At 46.1% G+C, this 24,797-nt stretch overlaps 1 protein-coding gene across 6 annotated transcripts in view; it reads right to left on the minus strand.

The window, feature by feature from the left end:
• LOC130365641 (centromere protein C-like) overlaps nt 1-24,797 on the minus strand; it is a 322,002-nt gene that overhangs the window by 293,462 nt on the left and 3,743 nt on the right. For all 6 annotated transcript variants that reach the window (XM_056568882.1, XM_056568886.1, XM_056568883.1 and 3 more), the window contains exon 3: nt 5,351-5,424. In XM_056568882.1, coding sequence (XP_056424857.1) covers nt 5,351-5,424 — 74 coding nt within the window. The remainder of the gene's footprint in view (nt 1-5,350; nt 5,425-24,797) is intronic.

The raw sequence follows: 24,797 nt of genomic DNA on the forward strand, positions 1-24,797 counted from the left end.
TCATGGAAGTGAATTAAAGTTTCAAGTTTATTGGAATAAAGCAGCAATAATGCGTTTCGGTGTGTACAAACCCCTTCTTCAGATTGACAGATTGATACAGTACACCAAACAAATGGGCTTTAAACACGCACATTAAAAATCAAAAATCACCACCATTTTGTTTTTTAATCAGTGTGTGTGTATATAAAGCCCATTTGTTTGGTGTACTGTATCAATCTGTTAATCTGAAGAAGGGGTTTGTACACCTCGAAACGCATTATTGCTGCTTTATTCCAATAAACTTGAAACTTTAATTCACTTCCATGACTTGGTTGTGACATTCCATTGGATACCTGAGCGCCTGCATGAAGGTCACCTTTTCCTTGCCATACCCAGCTTCAGGGCTTGTCACACACAGAAGGTTGCAGGGGGGCACACTCCTGAGATGACCTTTGCATTGCTTTAACACTGCTCAGTGAACTGAGTATATGATTTAAATGCCCCGAACAAAGAACAAGGTGGGGTCCTTTAACCCCTTAAGGACCAAGCATTTTTCTGTTTTTACACTTTCGTTTTTTCCTCCTTACCTTTTAAAAATCATAACCCTTTCAATTTTGCACCTAAAAATCCATATGATGGCTTATTTTTTGTGCCACCAATTCTACTTTGGAATGACATCAGTCATTTTACACAAACATTTATGGCGAAACGGAAAAAAAAAATCATTGTGCGACAAAATTGTAGAAAAAACACCATTTTGTAAATTTTGGGGGCTTCTGTTTCTAGGCAGTAAATTTTTCGGTAAAAATGACACTTTTTATTCTGTAGGTGCATACGATTAAAATGATACCCTACTTATATAGGTTTGATTTCGTCGTACTTCTGGAAAAAAATCATAACTGCATGCAGGAAAATTTATACATTTAAAATTGTCCTTTTCTGACCCCTATAACTTTTTTTTTTTTCCACGTACAGGGTGGTTTGAGGGCTAATTTTTTGCGCCGTGATCTGAAGTTATCGGTACCATTTTTATTTTGATTGGACTTCTTGATCGCTTTTTATTCCTTTTTTTTATGGTATGAAAAGTGACCAAAAATACGCTATTTTGGACTTTGGAATTTTTTTGCGTGTACGCCATTGACCGTGCGGTTTAATTAATTATATATTTTTATAGTTCAGACATTTACGCACGCGGCGATACCACATGTTTATTTTTATTATGGTTACAGGCTTTATCATTCAGAGCACCGGAGCCGCCGCAGCAGGAGAGGTAAGCCCTCAGGCTACCTCAGTAGTGGATTGCTCCCCCGCGATCGCGCTGCGGGGGGGGGGGGGGCGATACACCCCACTGGACCACCAGGGACTGTATACAGGCACCTTTAGACGCCGCTGTCAACTTTGACAGCGGCGATCTAAAGGGTTAATAGCCGGCCGCAGCGATCGCCGCATGTCGGCTATTAACGCCGGCCCCCAGCTACAGGAATCAGCTGGGGGCTGGCCGCTATAACGCGGGCTCGAGTCGGGAGCCCGCGTCATACCCCGGTAACGGCCATTGGACGAGTATAGACGTTCATGGTCGTTATCGGGTTAAATAGACACTTATTAAAATAAACTTTTAATAGGACACGCCTGATTTCTAAAAAATGTTCCTAATATTTTTGTTTTAAAAAACTGTGCTGTTTTCTATGTGTATTTACACTTTGAAAAGCCGGCCACTAGGGGGTCTCCCTACTTGTCCAGAATGCATTTTTCACCCCATATCACACAGAGACTTTGGACTTCTGCTGGCCGGGCAGAAGTCCAAAGACCTAAAATGCAGTCCGGACAGAGTCTCCCTACAGCTCACTCTCGAAAGGGAGTGCAGCATAGATGAGGAAAAGCAAAAGTGAGCCCCAATAGGCACAACGTCATCTGAAGCCTGCCGGGGCTCACTTCCATGCTTCCTCATCTATGCTATGCTCCCTCTCGGGAGTTTGCATAGATGAGTCAGCTCCCAGCACGGCAGGCTGTTACTGAGTCTCCCCCCTCTCTGATGTGCTGCCTCTTCTCTCCTAACCTGCGAGCTGCAGGCTCTGTATCATTATGTCAGGAGGCAGACGCAAGGGGTGGGGCTATGCAAATGCTCGCTCTCGCCACGCCCTCACAGACACCTTAGACAATGAGCAGGATGACAGGCCTGAATAAAGTTTTAGGGACAGATGTAGGAGTGATTTAAAGGGGTGCTCCATTCCTCAGCGTTCGGAAAATTTAGTTCCGAACGCTGGGTGCGGGCTTCGGGGGTTGCCACCCCCCAAGTGATGTTACGTCCCACCCCTCATGATGTCACGCCCCGCCCCCTAAATGCAAGTCTATGGGAGGAGGTGTGATGGCACCCCTCCCATAGACTTGCATTGAGGGGGCAAGGCAAGACGTCACGAGGGGGCAAGGCTTGATCTCATGAGGGGAGGGATGTAACATCACGAGGGGCGTGGCAACCCCTGAAGCCTGCACCCAGCATTTGGAACTAAATGTTCCAAATGCTGGGAAGTGGTGTGCCCCTTAAAATATAGATTACTTTATGACAAGTACTCTTTAAAGGACAATTCTCAAGCTAAAAAATTTTTTTGACGCATGGGAAGCATAACGTTTCATTAACACATCAGCAGATTGATCAATACATTTTAAAGGGGCAATTCTCATGACTAACATACTTTAACCAGAGACCCCGCGTCATAGCAGCTAATCAAAGCCGGGACCCGGGGCTAATGGATATCACCGATCACGGTGACGTGCGCTAACAACCCTTTAGACGTGACAATCAAAGTAGATTGCTGCATCTTAAGTTAAAAAAACATAAAAATAAAATAAAAAAGACTCCCGGCAGCTCAGTCGGGCTGATCAGGACCACCGCGGTAAAACTGCACTGTCACGATCAGCTAGGAGGCTCAGGAAGGTCTGTTACCTGCTTACTCGGCGTCTGAACGGCAATTGACTCCTCCATGCTTGAGATCCAAGCAGGAGCAGTCAAGAACTGAACACACTGATCATTGCTATGCTATGGTGGTGATCAGTGTGAGTAATCAATGCAATGCATGTTATAGCCCTTAAAGAGGGCTGTAACATAGAAAAAAAAAGAAAAAATACAAAAAAGGATTAAAAAAATTTGATGATGATTTAACCCCTTCCCTAATATAAGTTCAATCTTCCCCCCCCCCCCCCCCCCCACACACACACACACACACACACATTTCCCATCTAAATATTAAAAAAAAAAAAACTGTAAATAAAAATAAGCATATGTGGTATCGCCGCATGCGGAAATATCCGAACTATAAAAATATATCATTACTTAAACCGCACGGAAAATGGCGTACGCACAAAAAATTCCAAAATAGCGTATTTTTGGTCACTTTTTAGGCCATCAAAAAATGAATAAAAAGCAATCAAAAAATCCAATCAAAACAAAAATGGTTCCGATAATATCTTCAAATGACGGTGCAAAAAATGACCCTCATACCAGCCCGTACGTGGAAAAATAAAGTGATACGATTCAGAAGATGACAATTTTAAATGTATTCATTTTCGTGCATGTAGTTATGATTTTTTCAAGAAGAGACACAAAAGTAAAACCTTTATAAATAAAGTATCATTTTAAATTGTATGGACCTACAGAATAAAAATAAGGTGTCATTTTTTTTTTCATTTTTTGCACTGCGTAGAAACAGAAGCCCCCAAAACGTACAAAATGTTTTTTTTATTTATTTATTTATTTTTCAATTTTGTCGCACAAGGATTTTTTTTTTCCGTGTCACCATGGATTTTTGGGTAAAATGAATAATGTAATTTCAAAGTAGAATTGGTGGCACATAAAATAAGCCATAATATGGATTTTTAGGTGGAAAATTTTAAATGGGCACTGTCATGAAATCAAAAAATTGATATGTTGTAGTACTTAAGTACTACAACATATCTCTAATATAGTTTAATTAAAAAAAGTGATTTTAAACCAGTTTAAAATCACTTTTAAATTCGGCCACTAGGGGTCGCCCTCCTAGTGGCCGAATGCATTCGGCAGTGACGTCACTACAGAATTTCGTCTCATTTGAGCCTGGCAAATGAGTCGAAATTCCAGTCACTGCGGTGCTCGCTCCCGCCTGTCAATCAAACAGGCGAGAGCGAGCACAGTGAAATCCAGGGCTGCGCATTGGCTCCCTGGACTCTCACACTGGCCGCCTCCCTGCTGCATATTCTCCCTGCAGCAGGGAGGCACATGGCTCTTACCTCTCCTTACAGCCGCGGCTCCAGTGGGGATACGCTGCCTCCTCACTGCTGTGTCCTGTCATTACCGGGAGCGCGTTATAAAGAGAGGGGGGCGCCATTTACTGGAGGGCCCATCCTACACTGAGCAACAAGCGTGTGCCCGGCTTCCTGTCATGCTCCTACACTCTGGTAACTCTCTCTATGGTTCTGGAGGACTTTCAATCCTCCAGAAACATAGAGACAGTTTCCAGAGTGTACGGGCATGACAGGAAGCCGGGCATACATTTGTTGCTTGCTACGGACCCCCGCTCATGGTCCGGCACAGGTGAGGGGGGATGCGATATTGGTCGGGGGCTGGGTGTCTTCCAACACAGGGTGCCTCCAGTTGTTTCCCCACTACAACTCCCAGCATGCCCTGACAGCAAATAGATGTCAGGGCATGCTGGGAGTTGTAGTGGTGAAACAGCTGGAGGCACCCTGTCAGGAGAACTATGGGCGGAACTCGGCCCCCAGCAGGCATCAGTGACGTGGTGCCTGCTGGGGAAGTCTGCCTGGTAGTGAGCACACTACCAGGCAGACAAAATGCCATTTTTAAGATAATAAAAAAAAATAATAAAGGCAGGGAGGGGGTTAGGGATAGATGGGCAAAAGGCAGGGACAGAAAAAAAAAAAAAAGAGGATGGTGGGAGCTACCCTTTAAGGGTTATGATTTTTAAAAGGTAAAAAGTAAAAAAACAAAAGTGCAAAAACGGAAAAACGTGGAGTCCTTAAGGGGTTAATAAGGTAGTCCCACCAGCAACATTTAAGCAAGAAATGTATGATTTTTCTGAGGCTCTGACGCCTGGGACTCGATGACAATGGGAAACTGTGTCCCCTGTTTGCAACGCGCAAGGGTCATGAGCGCTCACTGTCCCATAGTGTGCATCGAGCAGCAGTTTGTACTTATGACTATCGCTCATTTCAAACAATGGATGCAAGACCTTGATGTTGCGATTGGTTAACGTCACAATTTTATGGCACATACAATTGGGGGAAGGGCGGGGGAAGAGACCAATTTTTTGAGAAATTATATAAAACCATTAAATAAAATAATCTAATAAAAACAACATTTATAACAAAAATCTGAACTTACCTGTGACATTTAAATAATTATTTACAAAAGACACAGCATTATCCTCAGGTTTCAGGTCAGGTATAGCTTGAACTCTAGTAAGAAAAATATAAGAAGTAGTTGTACACAAGGTTATTTTATTTAATTTCTTCTGTACCTAACGGTTAGTCACCAGTTGAAATATGAAACATACATCTCTATAAGACTCTATAGGAGAAACTGGCATGGTCTACAATTTCCACTTTTGTAATTTAACAGACAAGAACTCAGTGGGTGCCATTCTCTATTAGGGTGGGTTCACATCACTCTTTCTTAGCACAGGGACCAGATCCACCCCCTTCGACAGGAGTCAAATAGCGACTCCGGTCGGCTCAATTTTGCCCCCTATCCGGTTTCCTGACCGGACTGAAAACCGCAGCATACCACGGTTTTCAGTCCGGTCAGAAAAAAGGATATGGGGTAAAAATAAGCCAACTAGAGTCACTGTTTGACTGCAGTCGGCTCATTCAATGAACGAAAAGGAGGCCGGATCTGGTCCCCGTACTAAGAAGAAGTGATGTAAACCCACTCTTAGCTACATGCCCTACATCAACATTTTAGGGCGCTTAAAAAAGATGCACACAGTTTATAGTTACACAGTACAGCTAACAGTTGCTTCAATAGGTACTACAATTATTGACAAAACTCTATTCACCTGAGAGTGCTCTTAAACGTCCACGATTATTGGCAACACATTATTATTATTATTATTATTATTGGCAACGCATGGAGGCATGATTCACTGTACTGTGGGAACCCAGCCTTCAGGTTTTGTGATGACATTTTGAAGCAAAAAGCAGGTTTGGCTTACAATTAATTTGATTATGTTAACCCCTTAAGGACTCAGCGTTTTTCCATTTTCATTTTTTCCTCATCACCTTCTAAAAATCATTACGCTTTCAATTTTGCACATAAAATTCCATATGATGGCTTATTTTTTGCGCCACCAAATCTACCGTATTTTTCGCCGTATAAAACGCACTTTTTCTTCCCCAAAACTGGGGGGGGAAAGTTGGTGCGTCTTATATGGCGAATACCTGTCCTATCGCAGCGGTCCCCGCGGCCATCAACGGCCAGGACCTGCGGCTAATACAGGACATCACCGATCACAGTGATGCCCTGTATTAACCCTTCTGAAGCGAAAATAACACTAACCCGGCTGTTCAGTCGGGTTGAACAGGGCCCGCCGCGGTGAAATCGCGGCGTCCCGAACAGCTTACAGGACACCGGGAGGGACCTTACCTGCCTCCTCGGTGTCTGCTCCGTGTCGGGATCCCCTGCTTGGCCGGCGCTCTCCTTAGTCGTCATCACGTCGTCGCGACGGGGACACAGCAACAGCAATGGAGGGCGACATCCAGGGCAGCGGTGACGAGTCCGGAGCGGCGGGGACAGGTGAGTACTACCTCCTATACCAGTGGTCTTCAACCTGCGGACCTCCCGATGTTGCAAAACTACAACTCCCAGCATGCCCAGACAGCCGTTGTCTGGGCATGCTGGGAGTTGTAGTTTTGCAACAACTGAAGGTCCGCAGGTTGAAGATCACTGTCCTATACTTTACATTGTATTTGGTTCAGAATCTTTATTTTCTAGATTTTTATCCTATAAAATTAGGTGCGTCTTATATGACGAAAAATACGATACTTTGCAGTGACATTAGTCATTTTACCAAAATATCCATGGCGAAACGGGAAAAAAAATTCATTGTGCGACAAAATTGAAGAAAAAAAATTTTTTTTGTAAATTTTGGGGGCTTGTGTGTCTACGCAGCGCATTTTTTGGTAAAAATTACACCTTCTCTTTATTCTGTAGGTCCATACGATTAAAATGGTACCCTACTTGTATAGGGTTGATTGTGTCGTACTTCTGAAAAAAATCTAACTACATGAATGAAAATTTCTACGTTTAAAATTGTCATCTTCTGACCCCTATAACTTTTTTATTTTTCAGCGTATGGGCCGGTATGAGGGCTCAAGTGTTCTGAAGCTTTTATCGGTACCATTTTTGCATTGATCAGACTTTTTGATCACTTTTTATTCATTTTTTTAGGATATAAAAAGCATTGCTGTGGAGTCGGTATATAAATGTTCGACTCCGGAGTTTTTTGTACTTCCGACTCCTCTGTATTAATAAGTGAATGTATTTTATAGATTCCTTGAAGGAAAGAAAGGCAACATACATGTCATTACCACAGGACTACTGGCTGGGAAGCCAACAGTCTACTGTATTGAACAGTTTGTGTGCTGATCTGCTGCTGAAGATAGGGCAGTGGGAGGATCTAGGAAGGGGCATTTATTATAAAACATGATTTCCCTAGTAGAATCCCATAGTCATGTTTAAAGGGGTACTCCGCCGCTAGACATCTTATCCCCTATCCAAAAGGATAGGGGATAAGATGTCAGATCGCCGGGGTCCCGCTGCTGGGGACCCCCGGGATCGGCGCTGCAGCACAGAGTTCGCTCTGTGCGTAATGACGGGCGATACAGAGGCCAGAGCATTGTTACATCACAGCTCCGCCCCTCGTGACATCACGGCCCGCCCCCTTAAAGTAAGTCTATGGCAGGGGGCGTGATGACCGCAACGCCCCCTCCCATAGACTTGTATTGAGGGGGCGGAGCCACGACGTAACGATGCTCCGGCCCCTGTATCGCCCGTCATTATGCACAGAGTGAACTCACTCTGTGCAGTAATGATAGCGTGGTGCCGCAGCGCCGATCCCGAGGGTCCCCAGCAGCGGGACCCCGGCGATCTGACATCTTATCCCCTATCCTTTGGATAGGGGATAAGATGTCTAGAGGCGGAGTACCCCTTTAAGCTAACAATCGAGTTTACAAGTTTTTATAGCCTTTTTCAAATGGTTTACAGCTTCAGTCTTGAACTATTGACCCTCCATTCCCTTCACTTATGCAAGTGTCTCTAGTCCTGCAAAAAACATATTTACTTAATCCCTTATCAGTGAGAGGCTAGGCTACCCATGGGTTCCCTGTAACAGCAGAACACAACACTATGGAAAGTAGAAGTATTGCCGCTCCTAATTGTGTGCCATATAGTGAAGCACATGAAAAGCATGCTTCTTCGCGGTCACTTAACGTGTTCATTTTGCGGTTACGTGAGGCACTGCATGCATTGGTCTTTATTCTTACAGTAGAGAAGTCATTAATTATAACTTTTCCTGAATTGGGACATTTAAACTTGCTTTTTTTTTTATTCCAATCTAAATTTAGTAGGAGTCGGAGCATTCTTTGCCGACTCAGACTCCAGATACCCAAAATTTCCTCCGACTCCTCGACTCCGACTCCACAGCCCTGATAAAAAGTGACCAAAAATACGCTATTTTGGACTTTTGAATTTTTTTGCGCATACGCCATTGACCGTGTTGTTTAATTAATGATATATTTTTATAGTTCGGATATTTACGCATGCGGCGATACCGCATATTTTTATTTACACAGTTTTTAGGGCAGGAAGACTCGCACCACACCACTTGCAGCACACACACCAACAAAGTTTCCCCCCCCCACGTATATACACTTCAGTAGCGGAATGGCCCGCAGGGCGTTTTCAGCGGAGGAGGTCGATGCCTTACTTGCCTCCGATTCTGAAAGCGCCACAGAGGACGAGGAAGACCTTCCTTATTTCCTCATCATCTTCTGATGAGCCACCAAGGCGGCAAAAACGCCGCCATGCAAGACCGCAAACCTCCTCTGCTCCTGACCCTGTGCCCCATGCTAGTATGAGTCCCCCCTGGCGCTCATACTTGTCAAGCCCCCCAGCCAAGTTTACTGGTGCCCCGTACCGGAGAACTTGTCTGGACTCAGCCAGCAGACCACGAGCCCGTGATTCCTGAGTTTGTTGGCGACTCAGGAATCAAAATTGACATAGTCGGGTTCACTGAAATTTACTATTTCAGGTTTTTTTTTTCAGTGACGACTTTGTCAATCTGATGGTTGACCAGACAAACATGTACGCCCAACAGTTAGTCGCTGCAAACCCAGGCTCATTTTTAGCTAGACACAATGAGTGGTTGCCAGTCAATGCAGCCAAAATTATGACATTTTGGAGCCTCGTGAAGCATATGGGTCTAGTTAAAAAACCCAGTGTCAGGCAATACTGGAGTGGGGACATCCTTTACCAGACCCCGGTCTACAGTATGGCCATGGCACGTCCCCGGTTCGAGGTCATACGGTAATGTTTGCATTATGCTGATAATGCCGCATATCCCCCCAAATTTTGGGAGGCCTATGTCCCTGGGCAGGAGGTCGCTATAAGGGGAGACTCAGGGGAGACTCAGCTTCCGGCAATACATCCCAAACAAACGGGCGAGGTATGGCATGAAGATGTTTAAACTTTGCAAGAGTACCTCAGGGTACACTTGCAAATTTATGGTGTATGAGGGAAGAGATTCCCGTATTGAACCCCCAGAATGTCCCCCCACTCTGGGTGTTCGCGGGAAAATTGTTGGGGGCCTTTTGCACCCATTGCTAGATAAAGGTTACCACCTTTACGTGCATAACTTTTATACTAGTATTCCTCTCTTCACATCCCTCGCCACCAGATTCACGGTCGCTTGTGGGACAGTCCGGAAGAATCAAAGAGGCCTTCCGCCCTATCCCCTACATGCTCCTATCCCCCCGGTGTGAGTCCCATGCCTTTTCCCATGAAAGCCTGTTGGTCCGGTATAAGGACAAGAGGGATGTCCTTATGCTCATCACAATTCATGGGAATGGCAGCACCCCTGTCCGAGGTACCGCGGGATCGGTCCTCAAGCCAAAATGTATTCTGGACTACAATCGGTATAAGGGGGTAGTTGATCTTTCTGATCAAGTCCTCAAGCCATATAATGCCATGTGGAAAACACTGGCATAGTACAAAAAAGTTGCGGACTACACGGTACAGGTTGCCATGTACAATTCTTTTGTATTGTCCCAGTACGCTGACAACAAAGGGACATTCCATCAGTATCAAGAGGTAGTTCTAAAGGCCCTAATCTTTGGCGGCCGCCAAGGAGCGGGTCAGAGCACCTCTGGAACTGTGGGCCCTCAGATCGTCCCCGGCCAACACTTTCCAGTTGAGGTTAGTGCTGGGCGGTATGGCCTAAAATGAATATCACAGTATTTTTCTTTTATTATCGCGGTATCCCGGTATTACCGCCTGTTCACCCCCCCCCTCCCCCCCCCCCCCTGAACGGGGTCCCGGTGCCCACTAGCGGTGTCACAAGAATGCCGAGCGCGGCTCTGTTCCCCGTCCCTGTCAGCTTTCAGGGTACGGGAACTGATTTAAAAGCCTCGTGCGCAGTACTACGCAAATAGCGTAGGGCTACGTTAGCCGCGCGTGAGGCTTTTAAATCAATTCCCGTACCCTGAGAGCTGACAGGGACGGGGAACAGAGCCGCGCTCGGCATTCTTGTGACACCGCTAGTGGGCACATGGATCAAGCTAGCAGTGGGGATTAACGTGCTCGCCGGGCGCAGTGGGGGGGACACAGTAAATGGATTAGTTAGAGCGGAATCGGGCCACAGAAGCACACCGGGACAAGAGAGGGCGCCGCGCTGGGCTCTACAATTTATCCAGAAGGTGGGGGAGGGGCCCAACCGGTATAGCGGTATGGGCAAAAATCCAGACCGTGGGAGAATAAAAAAACGGTATCCGGTTCATACCGGTATACCGCCCAGCACTAGTTGAGGTCCCCCACACTGGAAAGAAGGGACGATCCCAGAAAAAGCCTACCACTGCCAGTCTGCTGGCTTCTTACATGACAGTGCGCTCAGCCTATCAGCGGCCGAGGCGGGACATGGCCGTGGCCGGTGACAGGCTGAACACTCTGTGAAGTTTACATCTCCAGGAAGCCGCAAGAGCAGCGGAGGGACCGCAAGGCTGTTTTCGGAGCAACGGGGGAACGTAGGAAGAAGGTGAGTAAGTTTATTTTGCTTATTTCTGAAGCCCAGGCTCAGCATAGTACAGTACAGTGCAGTGCAGTGGTTGATAATTATTTGGGGGGGGGGGAAGCGATCACGGGTCACATCTGATTAGACCCCCGATGTGGGGGACAGCGCAGCGCTGGGCTGATAAACCAGGGAGGAGGGGGCAGAACAGCGCCCGCGGGTCACATATGATTAGTTGCCCGATGTGGGGACAGCGCGCTGTGGCTGATCAATCATAAATTCGGGGGGGGGGAAACCAACCGGTATTGCGGTGCAGGAAAAAAATTTGGTACTCAGTATGAACTGGTATACCGCCCAGCACTACCCCATATATATTTTTTTCTCCAAAAAAATGAGTCATGGGACACAGAGTCAACAGTATTGGGGGTTTGTAGTTGCCTCAAATGCGCATTTGAGGTAACAGGTTAGGGAGACAGCCATGCACACACACACTCACACTCCCAGAATGAGGATTCAGAGCATAGGGTTTGGGGCATGCATCATTTTTACTTTCGGCTATACTCTGGATCATCATTCTGGGAATTGGCATATCAGTACTAAAATTGCAATTTTCATTCCCCCCCCTTAGTACACTTCATCTATTCCTGGAAATTAAATTTAGGAAACACCCATGCGTTCAAAATGTCCTCTTTACCCCTATACCCATTCCTCAGGGTGGGTACTTTCTGTAATAATGTCACATGTGGGCATTTTATTTTTGTATTTTCCTCTGAATTTATGTAACAGTGAGCTACTGATATGCCATAGGCCTCAAATGCAAACAGACGTCTTGATAAAGAGCTCAGTCCGAGCTAGAAACGCATTGAAAGTGCTTTTTAATCAAATCTTTTATGTCTACCTTTATGGAAGAAAACCTTTTATTGGAAAATGTGCCTGTTTTTGGAGATAATTCTTTTTAAACTACAAAATTTCTCTATGACTTCTGAGCCTTGTTGTGCGCCCGCCCAGCACGTTACCCCATATGTGGATGTGTTTCCATAGTCAGGAGAAAAAGCCCTCTGAAAATTGGTAACCCAATTTCTCCAATTACCTTTTGTGAAAATGTAAAAAATTGGGTAACCCCAACATTTTAGTGTAAGAAAATCAAATTTTTCACTTTTTGGCCCACTGTTCAAACCTGTGAAGTACTCAATGTACCCCTTGTTACCTTCCTTGAGGGGTGTAGTTTCAAAATTTTGGTCACTTGCCGGGGTTTTTTTTTAGATTTTACGTCAGAACCTCAACCATCGCAGTGCAAAGCACCACTTTAGGCCTCAGGGGTAAATCCTTATTCTGGAGAAATTGGGCTACAAATTTTGTGGAGCTTTTTTACTTTTACTACTAGTGGAACAAAAAAGATTTTGGTTAGAACCAGCAATTTAGTATTAAAGATCTAATTTTTCCCTTTTACAGCCCACTATTCAAAAAAACTTGTGAGGTTCAAGTACTCACTGTAACTTTTGTTACATTCCTGGAGGGGTCTAGTTTCCAAAATGGTGCCACATGTTGGGGGTTTCTGCTGCTCTGGCACCATGTGAGGTTTGGAAACCCACATGGCCCCGACTTCAATTTCAGCAAAAATTCTCTCCCAAAAAGACCAATGGCGCTCAATCTGTTCTGAAACCTTTAGTGTGCCAGCAGAGCACTTAACGTCCACATATGGCACATTTTCTTAATCAGGAAAAATTGGGTTTCAAATTTTGGGGTCCATTTTCTCCAATTACCCCTTGTGAAAAAGAATAATTTGGGGTAACACCATCATTTGTGTGTTAAAATTCAAATTTTCCATTTTCACGTCCAACTTCAACGCAAAGTCGTCAAACACCTGTGAGGTGTTCAGGCTCACTATACCCCTTATTACGTTCCTTGAGGGGTGTAATTTCCAAAATAGTATGCCCTGTGGGGTTTTATTTGTTGCTTGTTCTGGCACCATGGGGGATTCATAAATGCAACCTGGCCCCCAAAAACCATGACAGCAAAACTAATTTTCAAAAATCCCACAGTTGCTCTTTCCCTCTTGAGTCATGTTGTGAGCCCCATTATGTCAATATATGAGGTGTTTCCATACTTAAGAGAAATTGGGCTACAAATTTTGGGGGGCTTTTTCACCTAATACCACTTTTAAGAATGAAAAAAAATGGGGCTACAAGAACATGTTGGTGTAAAAAAAAAAAATACAGATTTAGATTTTTCTCCTCCACTTTGCTGCTGTTACCAAACTTTCGCAATGTCATTTAGAATACTTTGAGGGGTGTAGTTTCTATAATGGGGTATTTCTCACAGAAAGGCCCCTCAAATCCACTTTAAACTTAACTGGTCCCTGAAAAATTCAGATTTAGAAATTTTCGTGAAAATGTTGAAAATTGCTGCTATAATTTTCAACCCTCTAGTGTCTTCAAAAAGTAAAAACATGTCAACTTTATGATGTCAACATAAAGTAGACATATTGTATTTGTGAATCAATATAAAATTAATTTGGAATGTCTATTTTCCCAACAAGCAGAGAGTTTAAAAGTTAGAAAAATGCTAAATTTTCATGAAATTTGGGGATTTTTCACCAAGAAAGGATGCAAGTAATGACGAAAATTTACCACTATGTTAAAGTAGAATATGTCACAAAAAAACTCTCGGAATCAGAATAATCAGTAAAAGCATCCCAAAGTTATTAATGCATAAATTGACAGTGGCAAGAATTGCAAAAAAGGACTCAGTCCTTAAGGTGAAAAAGGGCTCAGTCCATAAAGTGTTAAGCATTAAAGCGTACCTGTCAGATTACCACATCGGCGTACCAAGAGCGGCGGGGCCAATCCGGAGCCACCAGAATGGCCGAGACGCCTTCTGCCTAGAGTTTCCCGGAGCACTCGGGGTAGAAGAGGAAGTGGCGGAAACAGATACGTGAGTGAACCGAGACCAGGGAATGACGAGGGCATCCGCGGCCAGAGCCAGAGGATCTCTTGGCTTTGACACGAATGCCGGAACCAGTCGATTCAGGCGGGACGCAAAAAGGTCCACGTCCGGAATCCCCCAGCGATGGCAAATGGACTCGAACACCTCCGGGTGAAGAGACCGCTCCCCGGGGTCAGGAAAGGAGCGACTTAGAAAGTCCGCTTCCCAGTTGTCCACCCCCGGGATGTGTATCGCTGATATGGAGGGAACCAGGCGCTCCGCACAGATCAAGATCCTGGACACCTCTGTCATGGCAGCGCTGCTGCGAGTGCCCCCTTGACGGTTGACATACGCCACGGCTGTGGCGTTGTCTGACTGAATGTGAATCGGGCGGCCCCGGAGAAGATACTCCCAGTGCCGGAGACAAAGGAAGATGGCCCAGATCTCCAAGACATTGATAGGAAGCCTGGTTTCTTGAGGAGACCAGCGGCCCTGGACCTTGCGGTCCAGAAGAACACTCCCAACCGAGGAGGCTCGCATCCGTCGTCAGCACCAGCCAGTCCTATAAAAGGAACGAGCGACCCGGAGGGAGGAAAACCCGGGAGCTCCCGGTATAGAACCGGAGGCTGAGAAAAACCAGAGACTGGGAGGGAGAAAGATTGGATTTCTCCTCGTTGATCAGCCACCCGAAACTGGACAGAGTCAGCAGGGTGATGTGGAGACTCTCCTCGTTCTGGACCCGGGACAGGGCCTTAATAAGCAGGTCGTCCAGGTAACGGAGGACAGACACCCCCCGAGGCCGGAGGATGGCCATGACAGCCGCCGGGACCTTGGTAAAGACTCTGGGGGCTGTGGCCAGGCCGAAGGGCAGAGACACAAACTGAAAGTGACCCTGCAGAACAGCAAACCGCAGAAACCGCTGATGAGGAAAAATCGGGATGTGGAGATACGCATCCCGAATGTCCACTGAAGACAGGAATTCGCCCTGATCCATGGATGCAACAATCGACCGAAGGGACTGCATCCGGAAGTGGCGAAGTCGAAGATGCCGATTGAGGAGTTTTAGGAGGTGACCTGGAACGCATGCGGCAGGAAGACCTGTGCTCAGGAGAGGAGTCAGAATAAATGACTCTGGGACGTCTGCGAGAGCGCCGACGGTCCGAAGACGCCGAGCTTGTCAACCAAGGGGAACGCAAGGAGGACTGTTTTAAGGCCGTAGCCACCTCCCTGGATACCTGTGCCAGATCAGAGATCGTTTGGGAGAGAGAAGACACCCAAACCGGGCAGGGTCAGAGGCCAGATGCTCAGGGGGGCTTTCCTGGGTGGGGGGGGGGGAATTAGGATGGGAGGAAGAGCAGGCAGAACAAGTGGGTTCAGCCGAACCCTCCGGCATTTTAACCTTACACCCCGTACAAGCATAGTAGGTGACCGAAGCGGAGACCGCCTGTCTGTGAGAAGGATCAAAGCTGGGGGCGGACATTGCAAAAATACAGAGAAGTCAGCTACCCAGAGACAGAAGAAATGGAACAAGCTCACCCAGGTTCCTGTGTCCTGAAGTCTCGCCAGGAGTGCAGGGGCAGTTATCCCGGAGCCCGAAATTCAGGTTGCTGCAGAAGATATGGAGCAGACTGAAGGCTGGAGGGAGACTCCCAGGAGCAGAGTGCAGAAGCATGAGGGAGAGAGCGGTGCTGGACTCCAGAGCTGAGGACACGTGATCCCCGGAAGAGGAGAGGAGACAGGTGATCCCCGCAGCGCCAGGAGAGGCTGAAATTGTGTCCCCAAGCACGCGCTAACACTGGAGAGGCTGAAACATGCCTCCCTGTGCGCGCGCTGTTCGGGAAGCGAAGGAAAGGGGGGGCGAAGCTACTCGCGGCCGAGAAACAGGCAGAAGCCGCGGCCTAAATTTCTCAGGCGGCCCGGAAGGGACGCCCACGAACCCCGCCGATCGCCGGTGAGTACAAAATGGCCAGCAGCGGTCCCCAACAGGGAAGACAGTTGCCGGACCACAAAAAAACATGCTGCGGTAGCGGACGATAGGGCGCCTCGTGTGCCCAGCACTGTATAAAACGGTTAACCACTACAACAGCCGCAGTACCTCCAAAAGTGCCCCCTCCACACAGAGTCCTAATAAAGACTGATAACCCCTTCCCCTGGTTAACTCATGAGAGGCCCTATTAGAGAAAGAGTGGAAAGGGGGGTCACATACTTACCTAAGGTGCAGATACTTACCCCGTAAAGTATGTGAAGAGTGCCTCTCTTCAACCAGACTGGGCCAACTGCATCATACCAGGCTGCAATAAGCGGGGCGAGCAGAGGCAATAGGTGACCCGGCCCCAAGGTACAACCTGGTGCTGGCCGGTGGTGAGGAAGGGTTAACTGACCATACTCTATGGACCATGCCCTTCAGTCGCATGTGGGGAAATCAGGCAGCGCCATGCTCCTGTCATCCCTACCTAGAAAAATAAAAAAGGAGAAAACAATCTAAACTCTAACAGCTAGAAAATGATAAAAGTAGACCAGGTCTAGTTTTCTCCAGACCTGTGCCTGCCTCCTAGGACACTGAGCTAAAACAGTGTCTCTGAGTCAGTAGGTGGGATATATCCTGCTGGGAGGAGCCGACTCCTTTTGATATGCCTAGTGTCAGCAAGATATACCCACGGTTCCTGTGTCCACCAAAGGAGCTGAATGAGAAAGTACTTTTCATTTACAGCAGGGGGGCGTGATGACCACTCCCCCTACCTCACTGCTCTGGGAGAGGTAACTCTTTCCTTTCTGGGTTTTATGCCACACACACACACACACACACACACACACACACACACACACACACACAGTGTTCCTACAGCTTTTGCAAAACTACAGCTTCCAGCATTCCCACACATCCTATGAGTTTTACTTTTGCAACAGCTGGAGGCATATAATTAGTAAAACAGATTTTTAGCAATGTTGCTGCAAGCTGTGTTCCTCCACTTGTTGCAAAACCACAACTCCCAGCATGCTCACACATCATTTGGCTTTGCAGGCATGCAGGGAGTTGTAGTTTTGCAACAGCCGGAATCATATGATTGTAGTCCCCCTGTAACACACACACACACTTCATATATTCACAGATATATACACATACATATATATCCACACACACATACAGTAACCCACCGACCTACGATGGCCCCGACATATGATGAAATCGACATACGATGCTTTTATATGTCGGGGCCATCGCATTAACTGCTATCTGACAGCGCAAAATGCTTAAGCTGCTGTCGGATAGCAGTTTAAGCATCCCGGACAGGTTAACTCACCTATCCCCGCTGCTCCATGTCCACTTCGGGATCCTCCGGCGTCTTCCACATCTTCTCCAGGGTCTCTCTTTCCGACGTCATTATTACGTCACTACGCACGCCGTGTCGGCACAGCAGCGTAATAACGTCACCAGACAGCGAGACCCCGGACCCTGCAGAAGATGCGGAAGACACCGGAGGATCCTGAAGAAGACGCCGTAGCAGCGGGACAGCATCGGGAGCGGTGAGGATGCGGTGGGGACAGGTGAGTATAACTTCCTATACTTTACATTGCACGGATCCCTCAACATACGATGGATTCGAGCAACGATGGGTCGTTTGGAACAAATTACCATCGCATGTTGAGGTGCAGAGACACACTTTTTAAACAAAGAAATCCTCCAATCTTCTGTCTCCTGCTCAGTCATGGCAAAGTTGGACGTGAAAATGAAAAAAAAAAAAACTCTCACTAAAATGCTGGTGTTATCCCAAATTTTTCATTTTCACAAGGGGTAATAGGAAAAAAAGACCCCCAAATTAAATTATATGAGGGGTGTAGTTACCAAAATGGGGTCACATGTGGGGGGGGGGGTTGTCCACTGTTCTGGCACTATTGGGGCTTTGTAAACGTACATGGCCTTCAATTTCAGTCACAGTCCCAATGGCGCTTCTTCTCTTCTGAGCATTGTAGTTCGCCCGCAGAGCACTTTATATCCACATATGGGGTATTTCCATACAGAAATAGGATTACAAGTTTTGGGGGGCATTTTTCCTATTACCCTTTGTGAAAATGAAAAATTTGGGTTAACACCAGCATTTTAGTGAGAAATGTTCTCTTCTTCATTTTCACGTCCAACTTTAATGAAAATTCTTCTAACACCTGTGGGGTGTTAAGGCTCACTATACCCCTTTTTACATTCCGTGAGGGATATAGTTTCCAAAATGGGGTGACATGTGGGTTTTTTGTGTGTGTGTGTGTGTGTATGTACGTGTGTTTATGTCAGAACCGCTCTAACGATCAGACATCCCTGTGTAAATCACCTCAAATGTACATGGCGCTCTCACTCCTGAACCCTACTGTGCATCCGCAGAGCATTTTATGCCCACATATGGGGTATTTCTGTACTACAAATTTTGGGGGTCTTTTTTTCCTTTTACTTGCTTGGCAATACCAGCATGTTAGTGTAAAAAATTAAATTTTTTTACAACAACATGCTGGAGTAGACCCCAGCTTTACCTTTCCTAAGGGGTAAAAGTTTGTTAGGCAATTTCTCCCGAGTACGAAAATACCCCATATGTGGCCCTAAACTGTTGCCTTGAAATATGACAGGGCTCTGAAGTGAGAGAGCGCCATGGGAATTTGAAGCCCAAATTAGGGATTTGCACAGGGGCGGACCCGGATGTAAGAATTAAACTTGCCTCCGATACCAAAGTTAACCTACAGCAGTGTTTCCCAAACAGGGTGCCTACAGCTGTTGCAAAACTCCCACTAAACAGTGGTCTCCAAACTGTTCTCCTCCAGTTGTTGTATAACTACAACTCCCAACATGCCCTTTGGCTGTCCGCGCATGCTGGAGGTTGTAGTTATGCAACAGCTGGAGGCACACTGGTTGCGAAACACAGAGTTTGTTACTTAACTCAGTGTTTCCCAACCTGTGTGCCTCCAGCTGTTGCAAAGTTACAACTCCCAGCATGTCCAGACAGCCGAAGGGCATGTTGGGAGTTGTAGTTATACAACAACTGGAGGAGAACAGTTTGGAGACCACTGTTTAGTGGTGTCCAAACTGTAACCCTCCAGATGTTGCAAAACTACAACTCCAAGCATGCTGAAACTGTCCAGGCATGCTGGTAGTTGTAGTTTTGCAACATCTGGAGGGCTAAAGCTTGGGCACCACTGTATAGTGGTCTCCAAACTGTGGCCCTTCAGATTTTGAACACTACAACTCCCAGCATACCTAGACAGCCTTTGGCTGTCTCGGCATGCTTGGAGTTGTAGTTTGGAGACTCCTAGAAGGAAGCAGTGAAGATCACTTACCACTGATCTTCACTGCTGCCTCCACCTCTGCCGGCTTCTTTACTGCCGCCATCTTCCCCCCGCTCTGCCTGAACATCCAGGGGTGGGCAGAGCGGGGATATCAACTTTAATCCTCCTGCCCCCAATTGCCATTGGTCGGTCCGACCGGGTGAAGGAGAAAATTCAAAATCTTCATTTTTTACACTCGCATGTTCTTGTAGTTTTTGAATTTTTACAAGTAGTAATAGGAGAAAAAGCCCCCCAAAATTTGTAACCCAATTTCTCTCGAGTAAGGAAATACCTCATATGTGTATGTCAAGTGTACGGCGGGCGCAGTAGAGGGCTCAGAAGGGAAGGAGCAACAATGGGATTTTGGAGAGTGAATTTTGCTGAAATGGTTTTGGGGGGGCATATCACATTTAGGAAGCCCCTATGGTGCCAGAACAGCAGAAAACCCCACATGGCATACCATTTTGAAAACTACACCCCTCAAGGCACGTAACAAGGGGTCCAGTGAGCCGTAATACCACGCAGGTGTTTGGCGACTTTTGGTTAAAATCGGATGTGTAAAGGAAAAAAGAAATTTTCACTAAAGTGCAGTTTCTTCCCCAAATTTACCATTTTTACAAAGGCTTATGGGAGAGAATGTCCCCCAAAATTTGTAACCCCATCTCTTCTGAGTATGGAAATACCCCATGTTAGGATCTAAAACGCTCTGCGGGCGAACTACAATGCTCAGAAGAGAAGGAGCGCCATTGAGCTTTTGGAAAGATAATTCATTTGGAATGGTAGTCAGGGGCCATGTGCGTTTACAAAGCCCCCTGTGGTGCCAGAACAGTGGACCCCCCCACATGTGACCCCATTTTGGAAACTACACCCCTCACAGAATTTAATAAGGGGTGCAGCGAGTATTTACACCCCACTGGCGTTTGACAGATGTTTGGAACAGTGGACTGTGCAAATGAAAAAAAATTTCATTTTCACGGACCACTGTTCCAAAAATCTGTCAAACACCTGTGGGGCATAAATGCTCACTGTACCCCTTAATACACTACATGAGGGGTGTAGTTTCACATGTGGGGGGGTCCATTGTTCTGGCGCTATGGGGGCTTTGTAAACTCATATGGCCTTCAATTCCGGACACATTTTCTCTTCAAAATCCCAATGGCACTCGTTCTCTTCTGAGCATTGTAGTGCGCCTGCCGAACATTTTTTTTCATTTTCCAATCCAAATTTAATGAAAATTTGTCAAACACCTGTGGGGGGGGTGTTCAGGCTCACTATACCCCTTGTTACATTCCGTGGGGGGTGTAGTTTCCAAAATGGGGTCACATGTGGGTATTTATGTTTTTGCGTTTATGTCAGAACCGCTGTAAAATCAGCCACCCCTGTGCAAATCACCAATTTAGGCATCAAATGTACATGGTGCGCTCTCACTCCTGAGCCTTGTTGTGCACCCGCAAAGCATTTTACCCCCACATCTGGGGTATTTCCGTACTCAGGAGAGATTGCGTTACTGCTTGTGAAAATAAAAAGTAGGGGGCAACACCAGCATGTTAGTGTTAACATTTTTTTTTTTTTTTTTTTAAACACTAACAGGCTGGTGTAGCCCACAACTTTTCCTTTTCATAAGGGGTAAAAGGAGAAAAAGCCCCCCAAAATTTGTAGTGCAATTTCTCCCGAGTACGGAAATACCTCATATGTGGCCCTAAACTGTTTCCTTGAAATACGACAGGGCTCCGAAATAAGAGAGCGTCATGCGCATTTGAGGACTAAATTAGGGATTGCATAGGGGTGGACATAGGGGTATTCTACACCAGTGATTCCCAAACAGGGTGCCTCCAGCTGTTGCTTAACTCCTAGCATGCCTGGACAGTCAGTGGCTGTCCAGAAATGCTGGGAGTTGTTGTTTTGCAACAGCTGGAGGCTCCGTTTTGGAAACACTGCCGTACAATACGTTTTTTATTTTTATTGGGGGGGACAGTGTAAGGGGGTGTATATGTTGTGGTTTACCCTTTATTATGCGTTAGTGTAGTGTAGTATAGTGTTTTTAGGGTACATTCGCACTGGCGTGTTACGGTGAGTTTCCCGATAGGAGTTTGAGCTGCGGCGACAAATTTGTTGCAGACCAAACTTGAAGCAGGAAACTTACTGTAAACCTGCCTGTGTGAATGTACCCTGTACATTAACATGGGGGACAAATCTCCAGCTGTTTCAAAACTACAACTCCCAGCATGTACTGACAGACGGTGCATGCTGGGAGTTGGAGGCACACTGGAGGCACACTGGTTGGAAAACCTTCAGTTAGGTTCTGTTACCTAACTCAATTTTCCAACCAGTGTGCCTCCAGCTGTTGCAAAACTACAACTCCCAGCATGTACTAATCGCCGAAGGCCATACTGGGAGATGTAGTTATGCAACATCTGGAGGGCTACATATTATATAGTTATCTCCAAACTGTGACCCTCCAGATGTTTCAAAACTACAAATCCCAGCATGCCCAGACAGCACAGAGCTGTTTGAGCATGCTAGGAGTTGTAGTTTTGCAAGATCTGGAGGAATACAGTTTAGAGATCACTGTATAGTGGTCTCAAACTGCAGCCCTCCAGCTGTTGCAAAACTACATATTCCAGCATGCACAAACAGCTGTCTGGGCATGCTGGGAGTTGTAGTTGTAGGGAGCAGTCCTCTTCTGACGCACGACGTCGCCGCCCGCCAATCCCCGTCGCCAGCAGCCTCCAACAACGGGTAAGTGGACCTTCTGCGTTCGGTCCCCTTCGTTTTCCCCGTTCTGCCCCGCCTATTGTGGGTGGGCAGGATGGGGAAAACAAAAGTAAACCCCTCCGCCCCCGATCTGCTATTGGTGGTCATGTCTAGACCACCAATAGCAGGGATAGGAGGGGTGACACCCCTGCCACCTCACTCCTATGCCTTCAGGGGGATCGTAGTTGTCTTAGACAACCGCGATCCCCCTTCTATTCTGGGTCACCATAGACCCGTAATCGGCACAAATCGCAAGTGTGAATTCACTTGAGATTTGCGCCGATCGCCGACATGGGGGGGGGGGGATCTAATGACCCCCCCTGGGCATTTGCACGGGGTGCCTGCTGATAGATACCATTTCTATTTTTAATAGCCGATTGCTTTTTATTCATTTTTTTCTGATACATCCGGTGATGACAAAATCTGTATTTTTCGTGTTTGGTATTTTTTTTTACGTTTATGCCCTTTACCGTGCGGGATCATAAATATTGGCCCTCATTTACTATTGCAAACCAGACATGTTTTGTCTGGTTGTGCCAGAACTTCTGTCTGCACCAGAATAAAAAAAATAAAAAAATAAAAAAAAAAAGATGATTAACTCTCCACTTTACTAAGAAAGCCCAAAAAGAGGGACATGGCTATCTGGAAAAAGGGCGCGCTCATGACATTTTCACAAAAACCCAACATATTTACTAAGGTTTCCACAGGAAATGTGGTTGATTTCAGCTGAGGAAAACCCTCAGGGTGCTGGGCCGCAAAAGTTTGTTTGAGCCGCTATCAAAATTTACAAAAAATGAAAAATAAATAAATAAAACAAAGTCCATTTCAGTGGGGTCAATTTGGATTCTTGGGAAGCCAACAAACCCAGAAATCTGTGGCTCATAACCGTCCAGACCGGGATCCGGGGATCAATTATATGAGCGGACAAGGGGGATTGTATAAGGGATAGTGTCACTAGTATGGGGGACCTCTACTGGCATTTCCCTGTAGTGCAGTCTTTTGGGGGGCTCATCATCACTGGATGATGACTAGTGGGAGGAGGAAGAAATGTGGGGTCTTTCTCCTCTCCCTCATTGGCGGTCTCAGTGTTGGAGGTAAGAGCATGACGTATACCTCCTCCACTTAAAAGCCTTCAGAGCATTTGTATTTTATAGGGGGGGGGTGTAAGTGTGTAAATGTAGTGTTTTTTCACTTTATTTTAATGTGTAGTGCTTTTTACATCGATGTATGTAGGCATTTTTTTTTGCACTTTTGTAGGGTGCTTGCATTCCGTGCCACCAGCAACTATTCTGCGCTGCGTGGCCGTACCATACCCCACGTGCAGACTGCGCCGATTGCTGATCAGTGAATTATTACTGTTCAGCACTTTTGTGTGTGTGTAAGGCATTTTTGGAGCTTTCTTTTGGGTGTCTGTGGTCCATGCCACCAGCCACTGTTCTGTGTGGCCATACCGCAAACTCTACACTCTTCTCTCTCCCCCCCCCCCCCCTTTAAAAAAGAAAAAAAAGCCTGTACCCCAAAAAAGTGTCGATCAGCAATAAATTAGCACAACCTGCACACGGGGTACAACCCGGCCACACAGCCACGCAGAACAGTCGGTGGTACAGACCGCATATGCCCCCCCTAAAAAAAGTGCAAAAAATAAATAAATTAATATAAAAATAAAAAATAAACTGCAACCCACAAAAATGTAGGGGAAAGAAGCATACCAGTGGTCTCCAAATTGTAGCCCTCCAGATGCTACAAAACCAACTCCCAGCACATCCAGACAGCCTGGGAATGCTGGGTGTTGTAGTTTTACAACTGTTAGAGGGAGTTCACTTACCCACCACACCCCGACCTGCTGCCGCTGGACATCTGCACACCCACCGCACCCGATCGCTGATGGAGACCAATTAGATGGGGTCCCGGGGTGTCAGGAGGATGTGGTCTCCCGCTGGACACACCTGGACTCCAGCTGATTAACCCATGCCGTATACATCTGCAATGCGCAAAGGTACCGCATCACCCGCCGTATATACAGCTACAGCATTCTGCGGGAAGGGTTTAAAAACCACAGGTTTTTTTCATTTTTGCACTCTTTTTCCGCCTCTCCTTTTAATGATCACTCTTTCAATTTTCCACCAACAGACCCATATGAGGGCTTGTTTTTTGCGACATCAATTTCACTTTGTAATGACATCAATTTCACCACAAAATCTACGGTGAATATTTGGGGGCTTCTGATTCTACGCAGTGCACTTTTCGTTAAAAATGATACCTTATATTTATTCTGTAGGACCATACGGTTAAAACTATACCCAACTTTTATAAAGCTTTAACTTTTTCATGCAAAAAGTTATCATTTAAACAGAAGACAAAATCAAAACTATTTAAGTTGGGTATCATTTTAGCCATATGGACCTACAGAATAAAGAGAAGGTGTAACGTTTACTGAAAAGTGAATTGTGTAGAATCGGAAGCATTATTTATTTTTTTCAATTTTGCCTCCACAAAGATTTATAGATGTATTTTTTTATTTCACTGTAGATTTTGTGATGAAATGATTGATGTCATTACAAAGTACAA

The sequence above is a fragment of the Hyla sarda genome, chromosome 1, assembly GCF_029499605.1.
Source record: "Hyla sarda isolate aHylSar1 chromosome 1, aHylSar1.hap1, whole genome shotgun sequence".
In the NCBI taxonomy this organism is placed as follows: Eukaryota; Metazoa; Chordata; class Amphibia; order Anura; family Hylidae; genus Hyla; species Hyla sarda.